This window comes from Alligator sinensis, unplaced genomic scaffold (assembly GCF_000455745.1).
Source record: "Alligator sinensis unplaced genomic scaffold, ASM45574v1 scaffold974_2, whole genome shotgun sequence".
Taxonomy (NCBI): Eukaryota; Metazoa; Chordata; order Crocodylia; family Alligatoridae; genus Alligator; species Alligator sinensis.
In genome coordinates this window covers 165,346-188,580 of record NW_005842369.1, presented here as the reverse complement: position 1 = coordinate 188,580, position 23,235 = coordinate 165,346, and the positions used below count along the sequence as shown (strand labels likewise).

At 40.7% G+C, this 23,235-nt stretch overlaps 1 protein-coding gene across 1 annotated transcript in view; it reads right to left on the bottom strand.

Moving 5' to 3' along the window:
* Positions 1 to 1,448: 1,448 nt before the first annotated feature.
* The window catches only part of VPS13B (vacuolar protein sorting 13 homolog B), a gene marked incomplete at its 5' end in the record, with an annotated part of 177,376 nt that continues 155,589 nt past the window's right edge, over positions 1,449 to 23,235 (bottom strand). The window contains 6 exon segments of the mRNA XM_006039496.3: positions 1,449 to 4,251; positions 8,141 to 8,390; positions 9,172 to 9,274; positions 11,826 to 12,002; positions 19,429 to 19,599; positions 20,486 to 20,662. Of these exon segments, the coding sequence (XP_006039558.1) occupies positions 4,006 to 4,251; positions 8,141 to 8,390; positions 9,172 to 9,274; positions 11,826 to 12,002; positions 19,429 to 19,599; positions 20,486 to 20,662 (1,124 nt within the window).

The following is a 23,235-nucleotide window of genomic DNA, read 5'->3' as shown; positions in this document are numbered from 1 at the left end:
GTGGGTGTGGGGGGGGGGGGGGGGGGGGGGGGAGTTAGGTTTTCAGGTCTCCACTACCTGATTTGGAAGGAGGGGACTTTAATGCCAGAGAGAAATTTTAACTATTGAGCTCAGAGTTGACTCATTTTCTAGTTTAATACTTGTACCAAATGGAACAACTTGAACAGGAGAGCGCGCCCCTGTTGTTTCTGGTGGGGGTGGTTGGTGCTTGTATCTGAAATGATAACACTCTTGGGAGGGTACAGTGCAGGGCAAGGACTGGCCTTCCTGCCTGGGAATTATAAGAGGTAAGAGACAGACACTTACATGCCAGTCAGAGCAAAGGTGTAGGCAGCTCCCTGATCAGCTTGCTGACTTCTGGGAAGCACAGATTACTAACTCCCTGAGAACTGTTGGAGGAGCTTGGTCACCTAAAAGAGCTGTGACTTGTATCAGTCTCAAAGCCTTTTTATGCATTTAGCCCTAGATCCTATGTTCCTGCAGCACTAGCTCCACTTCCTTTCATAGTGGAGTTTTTATTAGGAAGCATGTGCTCAGCTCTTCTCCTCCCCCAATCCCTTTTCATCTGTTATGTCTCAAGCCCCTGCACTTTATGCAGGCTTCAAAGTGATCACTCTCACAACTGTTAAGGGACAAGTAGGGCTTTAGATGATGATGTGCCCTAAAAGTGTTCTTCACAGCTTCTGGGCTGTCATTCTTGAGAGCTTGACCTGGAAACAGCTAGCATACTAGCTATTACTGTGATTGTGGGGAAACCGTCCCCAAATGAATAAGGTAGTAAATCCTGCTTCTCTGATACAGAAGGGAACTGTTCTAACCTTGAGGCCAGTCTTTTGGCATATTGTCAGTGGTGCACATATGCAAAATGTCTGTGCCCTCATATCAAGGTGTACCCTTCTCAAATACCTGGCTAACCTTGATCTGTTGCCCTGCTTTGTGCTCCCTACCCAACTAATGCTCTGGTTTCTCTGCCTGTCCCCTCCCCAGTCTGCCATTTGCCACTTGTGGCTTCCCTGACACAGGTTGGTTGTTCCTGACCTGGATCAAGGGAAGGATATACCTCAGTGGCCTTTCAGTCCTGACTGCCACGTTATACTCCCAGAATAATTCATCATTCCTTAAACATGCCAGAATAAAGTTTACAGGCCAGAAACTTGCGCAAGGAAGAAATTAAAAAGATGGCTGAGTGCCCTTCAGGACAAGCAATAGGATGAGACAAAAAAAGGGGTGAAAAAACCCCTACAGTGCTTCAGCCAGTGACAGTCATCTGCTGCCTGGGCAATTTTTATTTTTATTTTTTTTCCACAGTTTACCCACCCAGGGGTCATATATAGGAGAGACTGATTTATGTGAAGTCTCCACATATGTTTCCATGTGTGCATTCAGACAAGGAGTGGGGAGAAACCTTCTGCCAAATGCCATAACTACACTGGCTTGTATCACCATAGACGGGAGTGCAATATAAACAAGTGATATGCCAGAAAAGTGGCATAATTCAGGAAAATGTCAGTGTAATCTCCACTATTAGTTGCAACCATACAACAACTTCAGAAGACAACCCGCTGCCTCTAACAGGTGTGTTTTATAAGCTTTTAGTGAATTCATCCCTTGTTCTCTGAGGTGAGCTGCATCGTAACTATGCTGCTGCTTTAACTTAATTAGTTGTGGGGTCATGAAACATTTCAGCACATGCGCTGATCAGCTGGGTGCCAGTTTCTCCTTGGAAAATATTACATATGAAGCTAAAAATGTGTGTCATGGTCTAGTGCATTTTCTGGGGTACAGCAAAGTCCACTATCCTGGAGGCTGAACTTGAGGGGATTCTGTATTCTATGCTGTGTTCTCTTTCAGTTGTAACCACGACTGTGATTATGTAGTAGGAAGATGCTAGTATTGTAGGAATAGCTTTATTCTCTTTATATAATCTTGGTATATTACAATTTATGCACCAGTCTGTAAAATTAACAATAGTAAACTATTTTCCATAAAATATTCAGGAATGAAGAATTTATATTTACACTTTAAATAATGTTACTTAAACAGTGACCAAGGTATTAGATCTCTTCACAAAATGTTACATTAAGAATGGATGGACTTATTTCACATTCAGCAAAGGACAGTTCATTTCAAATCTTTCTTCTGTATTATCAATACACAGGAAACATGGCTTCCAAAAGCAGAATTCAGGAAAAACACACTGCATTTAGTACATTCTTATTTTACTGCATTTGGTCACGCTAGTTATGCATAGGCAACAGAGATTAACAGCAGTAACTAACTCGTTTTTACTGAATATTAAAGGTAATGAATAATTTGATTCCAGTTGTTACCTTTCCTCAATCTCTGGTTGTGTTCAGGAACCCCCAAACAATAAATACATAGACAGAAGGAGAAAAGATACAGGCACAGTTTAAAGCAGAAGCTCATGTAACCCAAGAAACTGATCAAATGCATTTTTACCACTGAAAATGAAAGCTGCCCCATTGGCTTTGTAAAGCAATCAAGCTGCTCTTTGGTGAGAGCAATACTTGGCAAATACAAACTGTAAAACCAATTTTAAAAAGTGGCTTAATGGACACTCTTAACTTAAAAAGCATATTTTTGTCTGAAATGTTTTTGTCTACACTGGTTGTTAGAAGTAGCACCTAAGACTGATGCCACAGATAATGTAATGGCAGTACTAGAGGCCAAGGGAAACCTCTACATCTCAGCAATGTTGCTATTGCCAGCCCTAGGCTTTACCAATGACAGCTTTCAGCCAACTCTACCTTCGTGCTCTTTTCACAGTTATGTGCCATGAGACTCACTCCAAGAAACTTCCAAGTGTTCAACTGTGCAAAAATGGGCATTTCTGTGCACAACTATAGCTGAATGGTCTGGTTTAATAAATGACTTCACTGTCTTGATTCTGAATTTCCGGGCTTTGTCATTTTACGGGTGACAAGCATGAGATGAATTGCAGATGGCCTAAGTGAGGGGAGGTACCATTTGCACTGACTGGGGAAGCCAGGAACAGTGAGGACCACCAAGGTGAGGTAAGAGTGAAGTTTAGCACTTGGGTTTAAAGGTGCAACATGCTCATGTATTTTTGGTACATTTTTTAATAAGAATAAACACTGCTCCTAAAATCTTTTCAAAAGTGTGTTACTGGTTCCAAAATGAAAACTGCTTGTGTCTTTCTTGTGTAACTACATTTTGCTAGACAATGTACAATGGCATATATATGGGAAATTCCTAGGAAAACTTGGTGATGGAAGGTTTCTGTATACAGACAGTTTTAAAAATAAATTCACGTTGTAGTTCCCATTTTATTCCCCAAACCACACAAAGGCACTCGTTTACATTAAGGACTAATGTCCTGCAAAATTTCAGTCAAATAAAGGAAGCTATTTTAAGGTTAGAGTGGTGCTAAAACCCAGCTGTCACTAGTAACTTAAAACAGCCACATCAGGTCTTTCAGATTTAGTGGGGGGAAATGTTTTGCTTCAGGACCTAGACGCTGGCGGGGACGGGGAAAAAGAGTCTCAGCCTTGAGCAAGTTTTTACAGCTGAGTTTTAAACCTGGTTTATAACAGAAACTGGCAGACCCTAAAATATGATATAGGGAGTATGGATATTATTCATGTTTTGTGAGGCAAAATGTCTTGGTGCATAGGATTTCCCTTGTCCTTCCTCTGATTTCCAGTTAGCAGAAGGACAAAGGATTTTCATTGTTACATTCCTTTTATTGGAATTATCTGTCTGCTAGCATGTTTAGTTAACGCATCAGCTTTGCTTTGCTTTCCTTCCAGTACTAACTTATTGACTAGTGAGACAGCAGGTATCGCAAAGCTGTCCATATAGTTAGATCAGAAAAGTCATTAGGTTGGCTTTTAAATCGCTTACCACCCACAACCCCACAAAACTCAAATACATCTTTTATGTGATGTGTAATTAAAAAAAAAAAGTTCATATTAGTTTACTGCATAGAAAGCATTACTCTTAAAATAGCAATGCAAGTCATTTCTAATTAAATCCCTTCCGCAAAGCTTTATTTTTGACCATAGTGAATTTGCTAATGAACACCTGGGCAAAATTTGGATCAACTACATATTGATATGTCTTAATGGTACTTGGAAGTGGCTCAGCAGCTGCTACTGGTGATATCTGCACAGAAGAGGTACTTGGAGCAACATGGTAGGATGTCTTTGTGACGTACTCCACAAGTCGGTTGTATTGTTGTTCAGAGAGTCTCTCTCTCACCCCATCTGCCTGAAATCAATAAGATAGATAATTATGGGAATGCACAATGTTTGCATTTGCCATTCATACCTAGTAAAGATAGCAATGACTATGATTTATGAGGAGAGGCTGAGGGAACTGGGCTTATTTAGTCTGCAGAAGAGAAGACTGAGGGGGGGGATTTGATAGCAGCCTTTAACTACCTGAAAGGTAGTTACACTGAGGATGAAGCTAGACTGTTCTCAGTGGTAGCAGTTGACAGAACAAGGAGCAATAGTCTCAAGTTGCAGCAAGGGAAGCTTATGTTAGATATTAGGAAAAACTCTCTCACTAGGAGGGTGGTGAAGCACTGGACTAGTGCACCACCTAGAAAGGTGGTGGAATCTCCATCCTTGGAGGCTTGTAAGGCTCAGCTCGACAAAACCCTGACTGGAAGGATCTAGTTGGGGCTGGTCCTGCTTTGAGCAGGGGGTTGGACTAGATGATCTCCTGAATTGCCTTCTATTCCTAATTTTCTATGATTCTAGGACTACAGCGTTAAGTTTGTTATCAGGCTCAACTTCCTATCCTGGAACTGTAATATTCTTGTTGATATTCTATCTTTTATGCAGCCCAGTTGTCTTCAACAGTTCTGTGATGTGTAGGCTGTTCTTCTTTCTGGTTCCAGAAACAATTCATTACTGAACTTGTGCTGGTCATGCCCCTTTCTCCATCTTACTGCCAGAAGTTCTGGCTCCATGGCAAAAGTTACTTGTGTTTCATTTTAAGCACCAACTGACCTGGAAGGGTGGAAGGAAAAGCACATGGGTAGGGTTCAAAGTCCATCCCCATCACTATGCTGAAGGAAGTCCTAAAGTCCCTGACTGGATGATCAGATGGCAGTTCTCTTTAGCAATTTTTTTTTAACACGGGGCACTCCCTTGCCACGTGGTTCAGAGAAGGACTGGACCTAGGTCTCCAACGTTCTGTGCAAGTGCTCTCACCTTGGGGCCATCTGTCTTGCTCACTGGGATCAGAAATTCCACCGCGGATTGGGAAACTGATGGGAATGAGATATTTCAACAGAGAGACATTTCACTGACCGTTTTTGAGCATGTCTGTGTCTGAGGAAAAAATCAGGGCTTCCACACAGTTCTTCAGTTCTGTGGCTGCTACCTTCTTTGCAAGAACTACTATGTCCTGACTGGACAGAAATCCTGACTTTGGTCTATCTATAAAAACCTATCCTTAAGAGCAGCTTCTATAATGGGTGGCTCAATTAATGTGATGAGATTTTTAGCCAGGCCACTACATCTAGTTCAGCAGCCAGGCCTCATGTCTGGTTATGTCCCTGGACTGCAAATGGCCACTCCACACAAACCGTTTGCTCATCTGAATTCTCTCCTGTTCAGAGAGAAACTCGATTAACACAGTGGCAGCAAACGCATCAAAACTGCATCAATCCTTTGTGTCTACACAGTCCTCAAGGATAGCCTAGAAGCTCAACAACAGATGAAAGCACTCTTCATCACAGGAATATCAAGGGAAAGACAGCAAGCACAGAAGGGGTACACCTTGGAACCATGGATCATATGGCAAAACTAGAGGTGACAGCAAGATTTTGAAGAACTCATTATGATGATAAAAGACACTGTTCTCTGCTCTTTGACCTCAGGAGACAGAATGTAAGTTCTCAGAGGAACAGCCTATTGATCATGAATAAGTGGGTAAAAACAAGTTGTTAGTTATGGGTATTCCTTCAAACCAAGGGTCCTTCCCCATCTGGTCTTCATCCAGTCACCCATCTTGAGTAATGCTGCAGGCAAGAGCTGGTACTGAATGAGCTGTCACTTGTCCTAGACAGAAGAATAGCTGGAGTTCCTCTAGACAAAAGACTCTTGGGGCTATGCTCCAAGTTGTTCAGAAGTGCTCAGAGGGCCAGAGCTATCTAGGAGTTCTCAGATGGCTCAACACACGGGTGGATAAAATCAGATTCTGGATTGAGACGTTATACCGCTGACAGCAGAATCCCTACTCCAAAGGTATTTCTTTGCCTCAGTGGAGCTAATTGATGCGTATAGCCTCATCTTCATAGGTCCATATCACCATCAGGTGCTGAGACATATTTATGGCACAGCCCACTGCTGGTACTGAACACACACTATTACTCTTTGGCACAACATTAGTTCTCAAAGTCTTTACACACACACGTTTCAGCTCTGCTGGTGACAGTCAGAAAAAAAGCTTGTATTTCAGCTGAGGAAGTCTTCAGGGCACCACAGTTTTCCATCAACACTTTTTTTCTGTCTACAGTTCCAAGCCAGTTAGCCTCATGTACCTAGTTCAATGTCACCACGTCCAAGTGGCTCTTCTAGTAGCTGGAAAAAAGGGCATGGCCAGTCAAGTGCCTGAAGAGGAGGCCTGGCTAGCAAGGCAACAGTCAATGTAGAGTAACATGAAGAACTGCGGATAAGGGAACAGTATCACAGAACTGTGGGAGTATCTCATCTCCAGAAAGGAAACCACTGACTAAAAAAAAAAACTTGGAACCTGACTAAGCAAGTCGGACACTTTTAGAAAGCCTTGGTGTCTTTCTATGAGTATCTGCTTTAGTGTAAAAAATTCTACTCTGCTTATCTGTCTTGCATTCAACTGCTCCTAAAAACCCGCTTCTTCTCAGACCTATACATTCCAAGCTCCACTGTCCAAACAGTGCAGAGACACGTAAGCCACATCTACACCAGAAAGTTTTGTCAGAACTTTTGTTGGTGTATGACTTCTGTACAGCGGTTGCAGGCACATCGCTGGTTGCTATTGCTACCTATCCCCACTGCAAGAGGTTGTGTCAATGGAAGGTGTAGGAGGTATTGTGGCTGGAAACTCAGGCATGCAGCTGCCAATATTTCAAGCCACTGGGGCATGTTCACACTGGCATTTTGCTGGTGGCTGCATTTCAGCTGAGATGTGGTTTGACTTTAGCTTTACCATTCTCTGCTTTTCCAGTTTATCCAATATCCTCCTTTTTTCCTAGATTTTCAGACTACTTCTGTTAAGAGTTTTTAGAGCAAGGAGTTTTTATATCGGACAGCACTCTCACACGATTCCTTTTCAGAAGTCTAACATAAGGAGTGGTGTGATTTGATGCAACAAATATTGTCTCCCCAAAATATTTACTGATGGAAAAATCTTGTCCTTTTTATAAGTCATTAACTCAGAATCTCTGTTCTTCAGATTGCTTTATTTATATAAAGGAACAAAGGACTTTAAACAGTTTTGAACGCTCACTCTTGGTGCATGCCATATCAGCAATATAATGGTTAGGCTGATAGAATTTACTGCAAATTAAACAAACACTTCCAGGAAAAACAGAGAGAATCAAGTACAGCATGATCCAAGCAACCAAACAAGACCATTGTATCGTAAATACAATTGCCAGGTGAGGATGAACAATAACTAATAATGTGTGCTATCACTGCTGAACCATTAGGGTAAGCATCAAATAAAGACATCTGGATTCACAAATAGATAATAAATGAACTAGTGTCATTGTCAACTTGCAGGCAATGGAGAAATCATATCATCCTGAGCAATAATTAGTTCACCAAGAGGGCTGTGGACATTAGAACTTCTTCCTAAGACAGCTAATGTTTGCTAAGATACCAAGCTTATTCCCCTACTTCTCCAGAAAAACCCTCTGTTAATTGTTGAAATTTCAGCTAGAAAAGAGCTCCACAAGGCAGAAGGAACAGATGGGTTTGATGTTTTATCCAGATGATAGCACCTCTAACAATGGAGGGCAGTAAGAAAACCAGGTGCTAGTGTCAGTCTCTAATCTTTGATTTTTCTGACCCATGGATGAGTGTGCCATCAACAGATACTCTTAACAAACCAACTAATACAATTTTATCTTTAAAATGGTGATACGATTAAATATCTTTACCTCTGAATCATAAGGTACTCTTTGTTGTTTGAGCTGCACTTTCAGCAAATTTTCTTGTTGACTGTCTTCTACACACTCAATTTCTGTCACAGGAAATGCCTGTTGTTGTGTGTCTTCACTGACACTGACCACAAATAACACCTCTGACGTAAGCAGCAAGCATCCTTCATGCTCCTGGCCTGATCCACTCACAATGACTACATCCAATGCCATGTGGACCTCTGGCCTTCCTAGAGACTGAAGCATTTTCCTGTTTAAAACATAAGTCTGTGTTAGTAACTGGCTCAGGGATGGGGCAGTGTTAGTGAACAGATTCTTATAGATACTTTTGTTATAATGAATATAATTATTGTTATTATTTGGTTTGGATAGGGATGATCCTGCCTTAGGCAGGGGGTTGGATTAGATCACCTCTAAAGATCCCTTCCAGCCTTATTTCTCTATGATTATCACTATTTAGGTTTGTATCCTGCCCAATCCAGAAGGGTTTGGAACAGCTTATAATCATTGGCGATGCGTAGGGAGTACACGTGCACCTCCTGAGATCGACAGTGCACCCCCTGGCAACCCAGCTGCAAAGTGCCAGTGGAAGTGCACTTCTGGTTTTGAGCTGGCTCAAATGATTGTTCACAATCATTTTTGTCTAGGTCAAGTGATTTTTCATCCCACTAGAGAAACCACCCTGAGAAACTCATTACAAATCTAGTGCAGAAAATAAACCTATCTTCACTAACAGCTATTTCTGGAGATGGGCAGTATTTTTCTTGGGCTCAGCACAATGATAAATAAGTAAAAATTGACTGGATGCCGTTAAATAAAGATCAGCTCTAGAGTTCCAAAGCTGGAAGCAGATCAGCAGTCCATCATTTGCAGATTGGGTTTCTATGCACTACCTTTGTGTTTAACATTCCTAAATAAACTGCTATAACTCAGACGTTCCTAGGAGAGCAGCCTGTTAACTTGACTACATGCCAGAACCTATTAATAAACAATGTGGATGTAAAAATGAGCAAGTGTCTAAATAATTTTACCAGACATATTTGACGTGGCTATTTGGAGCCTGCTCAACGTGTTGATCACTTGGATGATAGCGTTGTTTGGGAAGCTGAGAAAGTCCAGCTCCATGCAAAATACCTGCGGTAAGAGAATTTAAGATTTTTACTAGTTGTTTTCTGGAAAACAGTTACATGTTGCAGTGATGTCATCTGTTTAGAACAGTCCATAAAGCAGTGCAGATCCAAATGATGTCACATCTTTGGAAGCTGCAGTAAAGATAATTCATTAAATATTACAATGCAATAGCTGTGCACTTAACCCTAGTGCTCTTGCTTTAGCAAGAAACAAAAAACAAAAACAAAAATGTTCTGAAAGTCAGTTGTGTACTTGCTAACAGGAGAAACATAATGCTCTTGAGATCTATCATTTGAGAACAGGATCAGACATATCATTTCAATCTACGCATAAAAAAATCAAGATTGTTGTTAATTTTCTTGCTTAATATTAAAATACTTCCCTGTATGTGTCATGATTGGTACAAATGAGAAGAGAACTTTGCCTAGATACTGTATTTAAATATTCAGTTCCTTAATCCAGCTGTTAAACACAGATGCATGTACATTTATGAGATCTCCCAGGGCTTTTGGTTTATTGTGAATTCTTCCCAGTGCCAGCACAGAATGGAGACTACAAGAAGCAGCTAAATAGGTCTTCAAGTAGAATATCAGAGGCTGAAGATGATGCAGCATGTGTTCTTTCTGATGGCTTGTAAACTTTTTAAAATGAGGTATGGTCAGCACAGAGAATTAGTGGTTTGTAAAAACTTCACAGATATAATAAATGTCCTTACAAGACAGACAGAAAGTGGGCTAAGCATTGAGGTGTGGAGCCCTTCCTCAAAGTAAACAATCCAGAAAAATTATTCAGTCAAAATCTATTCTCCAAACAACCAAGAGCCAGTATGGCAGAAGGTGTTAGTAACTTAGATTCCTTTTTTAGCAAATGGCTAATAATTTAAACAAAATATCAGTATTTTTCAAAAGCCCTTTAATTTTTAACACACATGCTGATGGTAACACTTAAAAGCAGCATCCCTGTTGTAACAGTTGGCTTCCCTAAGTTTGCAGCATTCTGCGAGTGAGAATGTCATTTACAGATGGAGAAAAAAAAGAACATGTGTTTATTTCTGTGTGGTCCCCCACCCCTTGGTCCCTCCCAAGAGGCACAGTCCCACTTCCAATCCAGTTGTGGCTGAGAGTTTCTCTAACACTTGTGTGTTTCTCTCTCACGCACTGTCATCTATTATTGATACAGTTTTTATGTCTTTTCCTGGCTAACTCTTTTTGTCACATGTTCATGGAAAACTTGATGTGTTGTATACCATATCTTTAGTGAAAAGTGTCCCTCTGCTGTTATGGGTTTCTTGATAATGACTCCTTTGGATTTAAACCTAGAAACAGCAATTCTCCAGTTAACAGAAAGAACATTGTTCCTGGAACAGCAGGACAGATTCGGATCTCACAGATGTGGATTTTATACCCGTGGAACACAGTTTTCAGAGGAATCACTCCCGATTCACACAAGTGCAAGTGAAATAAAATCAGGCCCACAATATTTTAAAGCCATTAAGAAAGGGATTAAGCTGTGCAATAGCCCTTTTTTACAAAGAGGATACAAAAAAAAATACTAGCTTGTTTGCTTGTCACTTAACTTCTCGTCTCACAGATTAGTTTAAGGGGGGTGTTTGATATGTAAAGGCAGCATGGAAACAATTGTTTTAAAACTTTAATTCTAGAGAAATTCCTCCTGTTCCAGTCAATATGGCAAGAAAAAGAGATTATCCTGCAAGATTAAAGGCACAGATCCAAGAGATGAAAGGCTTATTTTTTTTAAAATAGCTGAAGTTTAATCAATGACACATTTATTGTTCTTATGGCAATGGGGCTCTTTTTATTTTATTTTTTTCCCTTTTTGGTTAACTCTGACACCAGGAGCTGAAAATGTATGACCCTAGAAGCAAATGATATTAGCAAATGTAGTTAACTTTGTAATCATTTTGCATGCATTTTATTGGCCTGAAGCACATTTACGTAAATGGGAAAGGAATTACCTTAGCTACTACTAGTGTTTTTTCTATTTGGAGAATGCCCACTGCCTGATAACTAAAAGGTTACCGATACATCTAAAACTAGAAATCAGTTCCCTAGCAGGAAACACTTCAGTTTAGAAGAGATATATGTCCACCACATGTTGCAATTTCTTTCTCCCAAATGTTTTATTTAAAGATAACAAAACTCTCTTCTTGCTGCAACATATCAAGTGCCTTCAAAATAATGCTCTAATTAGATATATTATTGCTTCCTTACATTTGCTGTCAAAAACTTTTTTGCAGCACATATGTTTCTGTAACTAATTCTCCTGGTTTCCAAGAATTACTTCATAGTTACTGCATTCTATGTTCTTGGTGCTATACAGGACTGAATCCAATACAAGAAAGCAGCATGATGGGATGATTTTGGAGGGAGAAAGACAATATTTATAACAATTTATCTGTAGCATTTTAAAATCTTTCTGCAAGCAAGACAGTTACTGATTCGTATAAACAGATCGAGCAGACTGCATTTAAAGAATATTTCTAAGATCTGTTTGTGAAAGTTAATACCAAGGTCTTAGAATCGCAGAAACTCACCATAACCAGTCTGGGAGACAAGTTCAGCTGCTCCTCCAATTGGTTTTGTAAATACTCCCATAATTCCTTTTCCTACACCAGAGATAACACCTTTGGCTTTGTGCCCCGCTGAAGCTTGGGCCTCAGATATTTTCTGAAAATTCTGCATTGGCTGATCTACAATACCAGCAATTGCACCTGAAAAAACAAGTCACCAACAATTAATGAAGATTAAAATCCCAGAACAAGAGGAAATCTTAACATTGGAGCAGAGTTTTGTTTGGATTAAACATTGCACTCCACCCTCCTTTATACAGCTATTTAGCATACATTTACCAATTGTCTAAACAATACTTTCCCTTCAGTTTAGGTTAAGCCTCTACTTCCTTTTTGTGTATCTATACTTTAAACATTTCAAATCACTTAACTGCATACTATGTTTTCATTTTTCAACTACTTTTTACTAAATGCCTCAGCTGATTTGGTATAAGTTAGTTCATTCTGTCTTGGCATACTGGAGATGCTGGGACTGGAATACGTATCTGCTAGTTTTAAAAGACTTTAGTTATTATGAAAATGAGATTTTCTTGTAAGCCTGAGACTGACTTCACGAGACTAAAAACTGCCTGAATTCAATAGATCATTTTTATATCCTCTTCCACTGCCAGAAATGTTCATAAGCTAATGCAACTTTTGATATATTGTTAAGATTAGTAGAATTAGACTTTGGGACTTTTTGTTACTTTTTTGTGAAAACGATCATATTTTACTTTAATGCGCATGGGTCAAACTTTTACAAGCGACACAGTGACCTCTCCAGCTTTTAGTATCAACAGAGAGCTCCAACTTAAATCTTCCTAAATGTAAACAGGTATGTGAGGTGATACGTTTCTTTGATCTTGAGTTTACTCAAGCCACTTACCACAGACATGTCTTTAGTTATTGTAATTTGACAGATAAGCTATTGGGAAATTGCTAAAACTACAATGATTGGACAAAGTGACATCAATTAGACAACGAGCTGCCTGATCTAAAGGGCTTTACTTATTAATGCACAGAAAGCTTGCAGGCTCCTCAAACAGCTCTCAGTTTGTGATGCCTGCTGCAAAGATCAAGGGCTAGGACATTCCCTGGAAAGAGTCATCTTAGTAGCCCCATGCATCTGTTAGGACAGGGACAAAGTGAAGTTACCCCTTTATACCTAGTACTGTAAGTGTGAAGGTGGGGACACATATTCCCCTGATAATTCCACTGATTTCAGTGGAGTAACACCGGGGTCAGTTGGCTCTATATGTTTATCAGACTGATGTACTTTACTTACCCACTAACTGGTTTGAAAATTACCTTAAGAAACAGTCTCTGGATTAAAGGAGGAACTGCTGATTTTGAGTAATCAAAATTAATGCTGCACTACTGCAAAGGGTGCTTTCTCCAAATGTAAAATGAGAGGGGGAAAACAACATTCACATTTTTTCCTCTGCTTCTTCCCCTACAATACTACCCGTCACTAATTCATGTAATGTGAAAGCTTCCTCCTACAGACAATAGTGGATGCGCTATTTGTGTGAGACCTGTGTGCTATTCTGAACACTTGCTCAGACTTTCATTTCAGTCACATTCTTGCACTTTGTTTTCAGGAGTCAGTGACATACAGCCCATGGGCTGGATCCGACTTGCGGAGCTGGGGACTGCTGGGCAGTATTCTGGTGATGGCAGGATTCAGTAGCAAGGGTTTTTGCCCATGTCACACCACACCCAGTGGGGAGAAATTTTGCCTGTGTGGCAACCAAGCAGCAGGGAGAAGCAGTGGTAGCAGCAGGCAGGTCCTAGTGCCAGCCTACCTCTGAGCTGAGCTGGGTCATTCCAGACTCCTGCCACTAAAAGACTGCTGACCATTGTACTATGAGGCCAGGTACAAAACTTTCTTAATTATATGCTATGGAACCAAAATGGTTTACATTTCAATTCCATTTCACTATTAGTTAAAAGCTGATCATGCTGCTTAAGTAAATAATAAACCAACACCCATTACACAATTGGGGTTGTTCATTCAGCCTTTCCTTTTGTAGGACTAATGCATTGGAAGTAAAAAAAAACCAATACTTTGTGCTTTATTAGGTTACAGTATTATGTTTCCCTGCAACCTCTTTCACCCTATCTGTGGAGGTCACCCACAATGATGGTGCTCTCAGAACAGAAGTTATTGCCTTAATAAATGTAATCCACCTAAGTCCTAGCACTAGTAAATTATTTACTGCAATACACTTGAGCAAAGTTATAAGGTAATAATAAATAAGAGCCTACTCCAAAGGACCTGTGATGTGCTCCAGGCACTACTCTGCTGGACTCGGGCCCAGAGGACAAGGCAGCAGAATGGAAACTGCTATGACTGTGTTGTAATTATTTACATAGCGCCTAAAATAATATATTATTTAATTAGCCAATTCTTTACTACTTCCACACTTTCTTCCACTCTACCACTTACATATGCCTTGAACTTGTCTGTCTCCTCTTCTAATTGCACCTCAAAACTCAGTTCACTCAGGATGCCTATAAGAAATCACTAATACTAGGCAAGGTAGATGAACTGCCTGCTTCATCTCTAGCCTCTCTTTTTTTAGTCACTTGTCCTGAACTGTGAGCTCCTGAGGATAGTGTCTAATGCAGTGAATTTTCAGCTGGAGTGCCATGGCAACCTGGGGTGCTGTGAGATCCTCTGAAAGGTGCAGCACAATATTAGCACTGGTAAGTGGGTACCTACACATGATTTACAAGATAAACCTAGAGATTTCAAAGAGGAGTCCATGAGTCAAAAACATTCTGATTTGGTATGGTCTTTCTGAAAATTTTTTTAAACAGAATTACTATTAATTTTTCCATAGTCAGAAAATGAAAAAGAGCTTAGAGCTGGCATTTTCCAAGGGGTGCCCTGATTTGGGAACCACTAACCTAATATTTACAAAACGTCTTGCACTTGGTGGGAACTATCACAATCCATAGAACAAACAGCACCAAAACACAGGTTTAACTGACCTTCTAGTACTTGTGGTTGGGTGATGCTCTGCTTTCCCTTGAACTATGCAGGGGAGACTTCCCTTTGCAGGACAGCAGACCCCATGTAGCTCCCATCCATATGAGGGTTCAAGATGGAAAGAAGCTTCCATGGCAGAGCAAGCTCAGGATCGGAAACTACCTTCCAACTAGAAGCCAGTGGTAGCAAAATGGATAATGATACAGGTGTGAGACCCAGCTACGGATTGTTATACCCTTCAGTAACCACAGCTGTGCAAGGGAAACCAGCTTTTGGGGCTCCTGACTCCATGCGACTATCCCTTCTCATACAAGATTGCTCCCAAAATGAAGCCAGTCCAGGAGAACAGATATATTCCATTTTTACCTTCAGGCAGCTGGGGAAAGGGAAGCAAGAGGCCCAGCTAGTGTTTCCAACCCCATGACAGTTCCTGGACAGCAGTGATGTGATCAGAAGAGAGCCTTCTGCAGTCTGAGCTCAGGACATTCTTTCTCCTCTACTTACTAAAATGTTTGCTCCAACCCCCTCCTGCTCTTTTTTTTTTTTTTTACAGGCCCTGTAGACATGAACTCCTTTGTCCTTCCTGCTCCTCATGTATCTTTCCTTTTCTGTATCTTCCCTGTTGCCCTTTGCCGCCCTCTCCCTCAATGCCCAGTGGAAGGTGTGCGCTGTACTTGAAGTGAAGAGCAAAGGCAAGTGAGTGTAGAATGTAAACATCGTGTCTTCCGTAGTTAATTCGTGATAAACTTATTTGGACTAATATATTACTGGGAAAAATCCTCCACTATGAGAAATATGCTTGTTTTGCTGCTAAACCAGAATCTGGCAATAGTGATACCATCACACATTAAAAAAACCCAAAAACACAACTCGGTTATATGACTGTCACCACAAGTCTTCTAGTTTCTGAAAATGCGGTCAGAATGTGGCCACTTACGGCAAACAGTGTAGGTTAATCTTAAACTGCTGAAATGAACAAGACCACTTGTGTGTAAACACGGGATTAGGATTAGGATTTGGGGTCCTCTTGGTGCTAGCACAGTAACAACAACAACAATGGAAATCCCACTTGATAATATTTACACTGTCTAACAACACAGTTACTGTAATGCCAATGCTACGTTCTACCCGCCCTACAAAAATCCATTTGACCAATCAAGATTTCGTGCTAGTAGCATGTATAGTCTGACTGGAGTCTGCAGCCCTTTAGTCTTTCTGAAAACAATGTTTTTTCTAAGATTTGACAGCTGTTCAATTACTCAAAAATGCTCCATTTCATTAAAAAAGCTGATTCAACATGGTATTTTCACTTGAGCCAGCATTTGAAAATTGATCCCATAGTACCAGTATTTCTCTCCTCCTCTTTACATTATTATTTAAATTTGGATCATATGGTAAATACCATGCAATATACAAAAGATGATCTGCTTCCCACCCCCCTGCCAGCCCCAGGAGCTCCTAATTTAAATGCTATAATTTATGGTTTTATTATATTTTTTATTTAAATACACAGCAGAAGCAAAGCAGCTTTCGCAGGCTTTAAACTCTTTTGACATTAAAAAAAAAACCTTACCAAAAACCCCTGCAGTCTCCCCAAAACGAGAAAAGAAGAAAACAGCCAGCCAAAGATAACGATCAAATCAAACAACACCCTGACAGTACTTGAGTCGTTTAAAACTAGACAGGACAAAGCACTCAAGAATGCACCACAGGGAACAACTTGCACTGAAAAAGAGACAGAGTACATGATTTTGGCCCTGATTCAGCAAAGCTCTTAAGCACATGCTTAAGAGCTTTGCTGAATTGGGGCCATCAGGAGCCAGATTTTCAAGTTAGACATGCAACATCTTTCCTACACAGCAACTGCAACACACATGTGAATCCATGCATGCAAGATGGCTAGAAATGGTTGTCTGCATGCGCCCCAGTGCCTTGAGGAGACTTTCACATACATGATGTTGCTTTGACTGTTTGAACCTGTTTGTCTGTCTTATGCTTCTCATTTCTACAACTATATGGCCAAAGAAATGATGGCTAAATGGGTCTTGTAATCTTTGCTCTTCGATTCATTCTGCATTTTTCCTGCTTGGGAGGAGAAAGAATGCAGTGCCATCACTCCACTTCACAAGAAAGGTATTTTTTCATGCATCTTAAAACATTCGGGTAAACAAAGCAGTGCTATAGAACTTCGCTCCACATACAAATGCTCTGGTAGGTCTTAATACCTGTAAGTGGAGAAAACTTTATGCCTATAGACACATGAATACTGTGTTTGCACACAGAATGAAAGAACCCATGTTTTCTGATCCTACTAAGGCTAAATAACAAATTATATTGTGCCTGATACAAATTGCAATAAAGCATGTCTGCTGCTTATGAATTATGATGACAGGGCTCCATACTTGATGACCCCAGTTACACAATAACTTTTGGTATTTATTTTAGGTGGTTAATTATTTCTATTGCTAAGAATAGCAGGTTACTTTAGCAAAGAAGAATTTGCAAACAGAACCAGAGGCAGAGAGAACAAATTCCTCAGTCCTGGGTCTGCTGAAATTTTAAAACAACACAACACGGCAACTGCAATCTATGCAAACACGTAAACTATTTATCTTCTTTGATGCTTTCAGGGACAGCAGCAGTTAAAAACAAAGTGATTTGGCACATGAACACGTTTTGTTTTAGACTAACAGTAAGATCCAACATTATGTTTAGGAATTAATATGCCTTGAGCACTCTCTTTCCTGTTATTTTGCACAAACCCATGAACATCCACATAATCACTGCTGTCTTTCAAGGAGATACTGGACTTCTTTGAGTGCAGGGTATGTATCAAGTTGGTATAACGTACTTGTAAGCGCGTGTTACAGGTCCCCCTCCCAGCTCACCAAGAATGAATTATTACAGCTCCTAGCTGCAGCTCTTTAACTCAAGCTACAGAAGCTCATCCTTTTAGTCCAAAGTACCTTGGTTCAGTCCCTGTGGGTACATCTACACATTCAATTAATGTGAAGCAATAAACTCCAGAGCAGTTTGAGCTAGAGTAAACTGCTCCTGGGCGCAACATCTACACGTGCACCTAGGAGAGCGGTAATTTGAGCTGTGGTGGAGCAGGCCCCGTCTGGCTGGGATCACCGGTCACAATTTACATCCCTGGTCAGTGACTACACATGTGTTTCAGCACAGTTAATTACTTCGCCATAAGACAGTACTGTCCCCAACAGTACTATGTTACAGTGGAGTTAATCAGTTTACTGCGCCCTAATATCAGAGCATGTGTAGACAGTGACACTTTACTGTGGAGCTAATTAGTCTACTTGGCAGTAAAGTGCATATGTAGATGCACCCAGTGTGTTAATCTTATAAGCACCCGAGCTAAGACCACCAAGCCATTTCACCAGCACTCACACTTTGGACTGACATAATGCTTCTAAAAGTGAAATCTTTCTTTTGGCTACTCAACCTGGCTGCTCCCAGACCAATAAAATAGATAGAAACCTCCTTTAAACTGCTTGTGATTTGCAATATCAGTAACAGTTTACTATAGGGCATCTAATATATGAAAATGTTCCTTTATACACATTTTTTCCCAGTATATTAGCTTGTCAGTTTACGGGCATTATCAAATGACAGTGCTTCACAACATCTAACATTATTGCTTAAAATAATTTCCCGTAACTTAACCTGAACTTGTAACATTTTACCACTTCCTCTTCAGGGCTTTCAGGGTTGCGGTTGCAAATTTAGAAGTTGTGTATAGTACTGAAGATTAGGAAACAGGACAAATCCTTTCAAGCTCATCTCTTCTAACCTTTTGCTCTGGAATGTTTTTGGTCACTTTGATCTCTAAGGGATTCATATGCTTTAATATGTACTGAGGCATCTTGCCAAACAATACAATTTGGCATTCCTTTTCTAGTGTGACAAATAGAAGCATCTTAGAAAATGCCATTCCTAAGCACTTTAAACTAGAAAATTTCCTTTAAGAGTTCTTCCGAAGTGGTTTAGTTTTGAAACTTGTATGTAATATTTTGAAAAATAAATACTGATGTTCACCTCTAAGCAAACCATTTGGCTGCTTGACTAATACAATTACACTGAGTCAGGCTGATCTGGTTCTTTTTACTAAAGTAGAATTCCTCATCAAAGTTTACTTGACATTTGCACTATGCTCAAGTGGTTTTCAAACAAAAACAAGCATCTCTGAGATCTATGGTGCAGCAGAAACAATCAGCTTCAGGAGGTTTTCCTATAATTCATTGGCAAGTAAACATCAGAATGATGATGTTTTTGTGCTGACTTGGTTACAAATCAGTAAGGCCAACACACAATTATTTTTTTCTTTTGAACCTACCAATGAAAAACTTTCCTACAGATGACTAAAAACATAATATTCCATTTCCGCAATTATTAACGTGAAAGAACATTTTCAATTTGTCATAATCCTGGATGAAGAGAAACAGTATTTTGCATACATTATTTTCATGACCAATTAAAAAATGTTGGCTTTTGCATCTGGACTCTGCAGGCAGCTGTACAAAAGTATGATGAGTAGATCATAACACAGTGTTATCATATTTAACAGTACATTACCTAGAAGGCTGATGCCTAACCGGGACAACCCCTGCCTCAGTCCTTCTCCCAGATTCTCTGGAAGCTGCCTTCTCCATTCTTCTTGTCGGTTGTAATGCTCCTCATCCAGGGACAGCCGATCCATATTCCGTGCAAGACTTGTTGCCAGATTGGTAATTGATGTCAGTGTACCTAAACAAACATCATTATATGTTTGAGTCTGCTCTGAAGTGTTTGAAATTAGAACACAAGTTGTGCTACAACTCACTGAAGCACTGTGCTTACAAGCAGAACAATGATTCAAAGGAAAACTTGCCCCATGCAACACATTTCTTATTACTGATAAGCAGTGTGTTTCTGTGAGACATGTATCGTCACATTGTCCCTCACCAGGTCTGCTTGACTGGTGACGAGGAAACTCTCCTAAAGTTCCATCACTCGTTCACAAGCTATTAGGAACCTGCCATCAACTGAATGGGGACAGATAGAAAATTAAACCAATATTTACGCAATAAGCCAACCAGGACTACTTCAGCCAGCTAGCAAACAGCCACTGCAGCTCCAAATATTGCATTTTCTGTTGCTGGCCTTGGGAAGCCACAAGATGGCACTGTTTCTGTATCCTTGCAAAAAAAACCTAGATGCGCTTTAAATCCAAATTATGCCTTCATGTCAAAACGTCTCCACATACTTACAAAGTTATGACAACTGTATCTACTTTTTTTTTAATAATAAATATGATGAGGCAACATAGTGTAGGATTTCTGATGCTTAGCAGAAGTTTTGAACACCTTTAATATCTCTGTAGTTATCACATGCTATAATAGCCAAGCCAACCTTGGTTTCCCAATGGGAGGTTTACAATTCTGAAGTTACTGAAACACTCAAGCACACTGCAGTCAAGAAGTGATCTGTTTAATACATAAGACATTATATACGCACGTTGTTAACCTCCCAGCATTTCACTGCAACCTAACAAGCCAAACGAAGGAGCAGGCAATTTCATTTAAAACTTTAATACATCTTTTAACAATGCATAACAACAAGAGCATTAAGAGCAATGAAGTGAAAGATCTACCTTTGGAAATGTGTTTTACAAATGACGTTGTTCCTCTTGAAACTCCACTCACAAACGCTCCAGGGCCTCGGGTCAGGCCTTCATAGGGAAGCCTGAAGAAGTCAGCTATGCCATTCCCTATGCTTCTCACCAAGCTAGCTGGACTTCCCAGGATTTCCAAAGATCCGACAACCCAGCCTATGTGGAGAAAGAGGACAAGTGTTACATTCCTAAAAGCTGCAGAAGCAGCAGTTGTGAAAAAGCTATTCCTTAATTCCTTTTTTTACACTAGAATGCATCACATTCTGAACTTCCTTTGAGCAAAGCACGGGAAACAACTCATCCGCTATGAATTCAGAAATGGCAATCTTTCATACTTTGTAAATCAAAGAAATCCCTTTGGCAAACTCACAAATAGCTTTAGAATGACTTCCTTCCACGAGCCTCCCGTATTTCTGCTAAGAGAGTGTGTGTGGAGAGATGGATGCTAGATTCTAACAGCTAGGAGTAACGGGGCTGGAGGCTTCACTTGCTAGTAGGTTTTACATGCTACAGGGCAACTTTGTGATTTCACATCCTTATGTGACAGAATAGTGACAGCCAGTTTACAGTGATACAATGTACTGCCTCATGGGAGCATGGAGGTCACTTGTTTGATGGGGTGTTAGAAAAGGGGATGCAGAATTCTGACAAGTGCTTACGGAGTTATTTTTAATCCACCCGAACCTTTCTTACTTGATCACTTTCTTTTAGAGGCTAGTTAAAGCCAGACAAATGTCTTTTTCTCAGTATAGTTGTGTAAACAGCAATGACATCTACATGCTGATTAGGTTACTCATAGGGGAGTATTCCTTATGAACATCCCAGGAGAGGTGTCTGTGGATCTGGTTTCCTATGTAAGTGCGGGGTTGCCAGAGGCCAGCCTGATGGCCAAATGCATGGAGCTCTGTTGCGAGTTGTACTGAAAAAGTTGCTTTGCAAGTCTTTTCATTCTCAAGCTGGTGGATCGACATAAGGCTATTAAAGAGACAGTACTGCCATAACTGTTGTTTCCAGCAGTCCAGAAAGACTGATTCAGAAACAGCAGTAAAGATTCACTGTAACTGCCTGCTCCCTCAGCCTTAGCATTACAGACTTCAGCCGGTGTTGCCAGGGTTATACGATACACAACAGGGAGAAAGTCCTAAAAGATGGACTTGATTGCTTTTTGTCCTCCTACTGAGACCCCTGAAACTGTTTTGCCCTCCTCCTTCCCACCCCATCACTATGGGCTCCTGTTATCCAGATGCTTTTCTAGTAAGCCTCCCTCCCAGCCACTCCTGAACAAGGCTGAATTATGAAACTGAATAGAGAGAAAACATTACTCATGTGAAAGCCATTAACCTTGCGCTACCATTAAACTCCTGGAAAAAGGACTCTTCTTGTAGGATCACATGTCAGCCTTGGTGAGTTGAGGAACCATGGTGGGCATGAGGGAGAGGGCGGGATGGGATAAGGGAACAAAAACCAAACATAGTTGACAACTCTAAGAGCTGCAGCAAGAGCCTGAGAATCTTGGCCAAAGTCCCGCAGTCGCTTCCCCAGAGAGGTGCATCCCATTGGCAGCCCTTTCTTGCTGCGAGCTGAGAGGGAGCACTGCTTCAGCCGGGGCCTGCTAACCTTTCCTCAGTGTGATATTTGCACAAAAATGTATTTGCCACTGTGCAAAGTGCTGAGGAGCTGGAGTGGGGCGGGCAGCAAGTTTGGATGGAATGTGTCTGCTCGTTGTTTCTTCTGCTCAGTAATGTTGCTGTGATCATTTACATCTCCCATACTGTCATGGCTTTTTAAATAATTTTAAGAAAAGGGTTCCTTGAGGAGTTCTCCCACAAGCATTCTGTGGTGACAAGAATGGCTTCTTCAGCTAAGGAAGGATGGCTGCAGATGCCCCAGAAATCATTAGTGCTGGTCTGAACACTCACCAGGGAACGTAACACCTCAGGTGTGGACACACAAATGCCTGGTGCCCTTTTAAAAGGGGAATATTTTAAAAGCAGCAGCTGGTAATTCTAATTGGTATGTGAGAAAGAATTGAGAATAGTTCAAACATAGTAAAACCACTCCAACCATAACAAAACCACTTCAGCTTTAATGCTCCTGGATGAAGGAGTATTACAGTTGGAGTGGGTTTTCTGCATTTGAACTGTATATACCAACTGCTGCCCTTTTGAAACATTCCCCTTTTGAAAGGGCTCCAAGTGTTCATGTATCCACACCCTTGGGCTAAGTACAGACAGTCAAAAAGCCTGAGGCTGAATTGATTCAATCTTCACAGGTTAGTCTAAGCTGCATAGATTGAACTAATAAGCAAGTGAACAGACATTTACTTTTGATTTCAGAAAACCAGCCACAGGCTTGCAGTGGCTGAGGCCAGAAGCTGGGGGGGAAGTGGGGTGCTAGAGCATGCCTCCCTGCTCAGCTGGAGCAGACAGCTTGGGCCAAGGCTAACCTGCCTACACTGCAAGGGGGGACTTGTGGGGGAGCCACAAAGCATCCTGGGAGGCTGGGGGACTGTGAATTAACTTGAAACTGAAGGGGATCTGGGACAGAAGTCAATAAACCAATTTTTTAACCTAAATCAGTTAAGTCTGATACTACATCTATTCAGGTTTATCTTAAACTGGTTTTGGTCATTTTGAAAGCAGTTTACGTGCACTGAACTTCTGTTGTGTTATAGGTTTAAACTGGTTTCTGATCACTTATACTGGTTGATGTGTAATTTCTGTCCTAGC